Below are 4,960 nucleotides of genomic sequence, written 5' to 3'. Positions count from 1 at the left end.
AAGCAACCACCCTTTTGGGAAAGAGAAATCAAGGTGAGCTTTTGGAGCATAATGGCTGGAGGTTGTAGTAGCCTAAGACGTAATAAGAATATCAAAGTCCACACTGCTGTAGATATCATTTTGAACTTTTCGAATGACTCTTTATTCAATTTACCATCTTGAAAAAATGTTGAAAATGATTAAAGAGTTATTCGAAACGTTTAAAATCACACCTACTTCTGTAGGTTGGATTTAATTTCCTAAGTTAAACTTCAGAGACTTCATAGGCCGGCTTACGTGTTACAAGGAACTAGGTTAGCAGAAGTAGCTAAATTCCATCCAAAAATTCTAATTTAGCCATACAACATAGTTTGCACTCCAGTGCTTTCCGCCTAAAGTCTTTGTCGCAAAATGTTTGCCTGACAAGCGCGCCAAGGACGTTGATTCGCAGGTCTTGCGAATTAACAATCAAAAAAGGTGTTTTGGGCGTAAATATAGTCCTATTGTGGCGTAGGATTTGACCCAAAACATTTTGGCGCAGCAAAAATGGCGGAATGCAGTCGGGACTCCTGGCACAATAGTTAGCAGAGACTCTACGCATGAATAGGCGCATCTTCTTTACGTTAAATGCATAATTTATTTAACTTTAATGATACGCGAAATAATTCTGCACTTGGGTGTAATGTAGGGGATCCCAAGTTCAACTTTTTCTCAAATTCACCCCCTTGTAGTCTTTAAATAATACATTAACTCCCATGTTTTAAATTTCAACATGCTTATTTAAAAAATAGATTGTACAACGAAAAATGATTTAAAATGTTCGTTAACGATATTCTAAACCTAAAACCATTTCAACGAAGGAAAATATAATAACATTTTTTAAAAGTTTGTTTAAACTATTTTAAAGCTTTGATGGTTGATTGGAATCTACAGTTTTAGAACATCTTGGTACAGTTTTTGAAAGATTAACACACTGCCATATTGAACAACTAATAAATCAAACAACCGATAATAATAAGTTTTTGGTGGTTAATTTGCCAAAAAATGTCGTACAGTACAAAGTTGGTAGTAAAAATTTGAAATTTAAATGTTTTTAAAATACATTACAATTACACTCATGGCTATAAAAATACAGAACGTTCTGCTGTTTCTAAACCTGGTTTCAATACAGTTTACTCCAAACTTAGGCATTTAACAAAGTTTTTACGGACTCCGGGCATAAGATCGAAAAAGTTATGATAAATTATTGTGTTTTATAGATATTGTTGCCTTGTAGGTCTTATTGTGTGTTCCCGATTTTACCAGCCCGTTGTTTTGCATGGTTGAATTTTTTTTCACTGGGACAGCTAATCAGCCCTAAATAAGCTTCTCGGCAGATCGACAACCCGAAAGACGTAGACGGACAGGTCTTGCTGCAAGAAATGCATGACCGCTTCGACGCCGAGTTCAGACGCTGGAAGCACAAGGCCAAGATATTCAAGTGCACCAACATGCTGGTCACCCTGCTCATCGTTGGGATGCAAGTCGCACAGGTAAGACAGTCAGTTTATTTAAAACAGGTTCCTCTGGCATATATTTCTTCAACCAACGTTTCGGCTTACTATACGGTAAGCCTTCGACATCAGGGACTGCATGGCACACATAGCCAACAGGACGCATCAAAATAAAATAAAAAAGGAGATAAAAATGCGCGAGACGCGTTCAAAATTCACAGCGATAAAACAACGTTCAAAATATAAAGCGATAAATGCACATTTTTTACAATGCACAATTCAGTGGTTATCTTTTAAGTAAGAGAGTCAGGTTTCCTAAGATACTTGCTTTAGACGTTTTGCTATGACGTAAACTTGTGACGTCATCTTTAAAAATTTCCATGCGTTTCGAGATGACAATTTTCCTACCTTCGCCCCTGCGAACAGAGATTCAAAGGGGCCACCAGTCTCGCGTAGAAAACTTCGAAACGGCTATACATGTCAGTTCAGGTATAACAAAATCACGTAGCACTATATAAAGACAATTGTATTGTATTCTCCACAAGCTCTCACATAACCGTGCTTCATCAGGTCAAAGTTGAAATGAAAACAATTAAAAAGCACTTAAAAGCACAAGCGCGAGTAAAAGGCGATAAGAATGATTAGACAAAATAATCCATTTGCGAAGATTCATGAAAATTATCATATGTCCATTGTGTTTCGTTTTTTTTTAGAGAAGTAAAACTCAGGTTAAGGCATAGGCAAATATAGAGGTAAAATATTAAGATTGGTAGGCCTAAATCAATCAATTAGAGCGCTAGTTAGCACTATAAAAGTCTCAAACGTCGTAAATGACATTTAAACTGATTTGTTTGTGAATGTTCGGGATAATAAGACAATTGTGACACATTTTCTAAACATAAACATTTGGAGATCTTTTCAAGATAAAAAAATTGTTTTTCTGCTTTAATGACTTGTATCAACCGTATTTTTTTCTTGAAAACAGCGATTCACTGCACTTAGCGGTCGGCTTATATAACAGCGATATTTGGGTATTCAGCGATTTGATTAATTTATCGGTAGAGCGAGACATTTTTAGACCTAACAATTGACATATATTGGCCTATATTTTATTTTAAAAACTTTTGACCTGTTAGGAATATATTTGGTGTAATTACCGCATTGTTGTGTGAAGTACTGTATTAGCATCTTTCCGTCGGTCACTTGTCTTTAATGACTGACGGCCAGTGTGACACTAATCAGGTATATTTTCGGGTTTATGCACAACTCTTTAAATTAAGACAAACAGCTGTGAAAATGCCAGGGAAAATCAAGACGCTAGTTTTTTTTTAGAAAATCGCCGAGTAAAAAGTTTAAAGTGCAACAAAAATCAAAATACCTACAAATTAACTAAAAAAAAAAGTATGTTTTACGTCAATTAAATAAGTCATGTAAATTAAATATACTGATTTAACTGTACACTCAAGTCATAACGTCGACGTGATTGACCTTTTTAATAGAAAGGTATTGAAGGACGCCTTTCAATTTGCAAATTGATTGCAATGTAAGAATATCTTCCGAACTCCATTTAATATTAGTTTGTCTTTTCGAAGTTATCCCAACTCTTTTTATCAACAGCGTTGTAATATTTGAGCCAGACAATAATTTTACGCAAGTGCACTTTACTGTTTTTGTATGACTTGGCCTAGTTTAAGTATTTGAGCAAAATAAATTGACTTGGGCTCATTGATGGAAACCACTTGATTTGCTATGACATTGACTTGGATTGGAACTTGTACCATTGTACCATTTGAATAAAATACAAGTACCAAAGAGTCTCAAAATTAACAAATGAAATTGCTTTAATTTGCTGTTAACTATAACTCTTCGAAATTTATGTCTAGTGCTACGTTAAACGAAATGTTGGCCTAAATAGAGAAAATAAAGAGGAAAACGTTCTTGAACGGTACCCTTGGTAGCCTTCACAATTTTTTTTTAATTTTACGATTCGACTGAAAGAGCCCCGCCGCAGTTTGCCCACCTCTGTTATAGTGCAATGCTTTTGTGTTGTTTTTAGGTTATCTTATTCCAATTTCCTGCACTTCACGTGAACACGAAAGCAGCATTAGCCACCATCCTTCCAGCAGTTACTGGCGCCGTCCTTGCAATTCAACTGAAACTGGGCTGGGCCGAAAAGTCGGTAAAGTGCAAAAAGAGTAAGTACATGAAGTATACCGCGTAAATTTATTTTTATCATTTTTATTTTAAGCCACTTACCCATCTATATGTGCCGCAAAGCTGTATGTCTTTGGTTTGCAACTTGAATAATAAAACAAATACATAATATATAAACTGTTGCTACCAGGCATAGTAATACAAATCAAAATACAGCTCCTCTGGCGACTGTAATTCTTGACCAACATTTCGGCAACCTATTCAAGCCTTGCTCGCGTTTTTTTCCTGTTTGTTTTTTCTTTGTGTGTTTTCCATTTATTGTGCAAGCGTCCTGTGTCATTCACCCTGACGAAGGCGACTTGCATAGGTTGCCGAAACGTTGGTAATGAATAATAACCAACACGACACATAATGCCGACGATAACAGTTCTAGAATTTTATAAAAGCTTAAGAAGCGAACTGCTTCGAACAACAACCAGTCAGCAAGGTCTAAAACTTTAATACCGGTATAAATATGCATAGCATATAAATAAATGTCATCAAATGACATAAATATAGTATTTCCGTAAGTCTACCAAAAAAGAATAAATAAACTGTTCCAAGGCATTTTTGACACCACACGCGTATGTGTCTCCCGTCTTTACAATATAAAAATATAAATACGTCATGTTTGACGTAACTGTGTGACGTCATCTGTTTTTTTTTCAAACCCAAAATAAAAAGTCTAGATCCGCCTTTGTAATCGTGTATTGGTTCGTGCAGGTGCCAATTTTGAAAATATTGCAACTAATATGATGTTTTACGAAAATAGCTGTTTGCAAATTTAAAACTGTAATAACGAGGCCATTGGCTATTTGTAAACTATATACGTAAAGGCAAAATCTCACCACAAATGTTTGTTTCGCTACGCAATTAGCACGGCAGTTCACTTTAAATTCAATTTGTTGTCATCAAGATATTTAGTTCCAATCTAAACATGATCCGCAACTAAAAAGGGATTACAATGGATGTTGTTCGAGTCAATGTATTTATAGGGAATATAAATTGGTATTACAAACCGCTAACGACACATGTTGGGCCACAAACTGTTTTATGAAATAAAATTAGGCCACGGATTAAAAAAGTTTGGAAACCACTGGGCAAAGAAGAACGTGGATATGTAATCGTACTTCGTTTGTGCAGGTGCCAAGCTTTACAACAAGTTAGCCAAGCACACGCAATACCGCTTGAACATCATGAAAGCAGGTGGTCAACTATCAGACTCTATCAAAGTATGGAATGCTGCTTTAAAAGCCGAAGCGACTGAGATCCCGCCATTTCTCGTTGCCTATTGA

At 35.8% G+C, this 4,960-nt stretch overlaps 1 protein-coding gene across 1 annotated transcript; it reads left to right on the top strand.

The window, feature by feature from the left end:
• LOC146137005 (uncharacterized) lies at nt 1-4,960 on the top strand. Its single transcript, XM_083395995.1, has 4 exons — nt 1-33; nt 1,356-1,511; nt 3,529-3,667; nt 4,809-4,960. The coding sequence occupies exons 2-4, from the start codon at nt 1,401-1,403 to the stop codon at nt 4,958-4,960; spliced, it is 402 nt and encodes a 133-aa protein (XP_083252121.1). The 5' UTR covers nt 1-33; nt 1,356-1,400.

The sequence above is a fragment of the Ascidiella aspersa genome, chromosome 8 (assembly GCF_963924565.1).
Source record: "Ascidiella aspersa chromosome 8, kaAscAspe10.2, whole genome shotgun sequence".
Classification (NCBI taxonomy): domain Eukaryota; kingdom Metazoa; phylum Chordata; class Ascidiacea; order Phlebobranchia; family Ascidiidae; genus Ascidiella; species Ascidiella aspersa.
The sequence above is the reverse complement of the archived record's forward strand: the minus strand, read 5'-3'. Positions and strand labels throughout refer to the sequence as shown.

Bases quoted from the DNA above. Each gene is read 5' to 3' on its own strand.
- LOC146137005 (XM_083395995.1), top strand. From the start codon at position 1,401: ATGCATGACCGCTTCGACGCCGAGTTCAGACGCTGGAAGCACAAGGCC. The intron at 1,512-3,528 runs GTAAGACAGTCA...TGTTGTTTTTAG, and splicing joins TTGGGATGCAAGTCGCACAG to GTTATCTTATTCCAATTTCC. The intron at 3,668-4,808 runs GTAAGTACATGA...TCGTTTGTGCAG, and splicing joins GTCGGTAAAGTGCAAAAAGA to GTGCCAAGCTTTACAACAAG.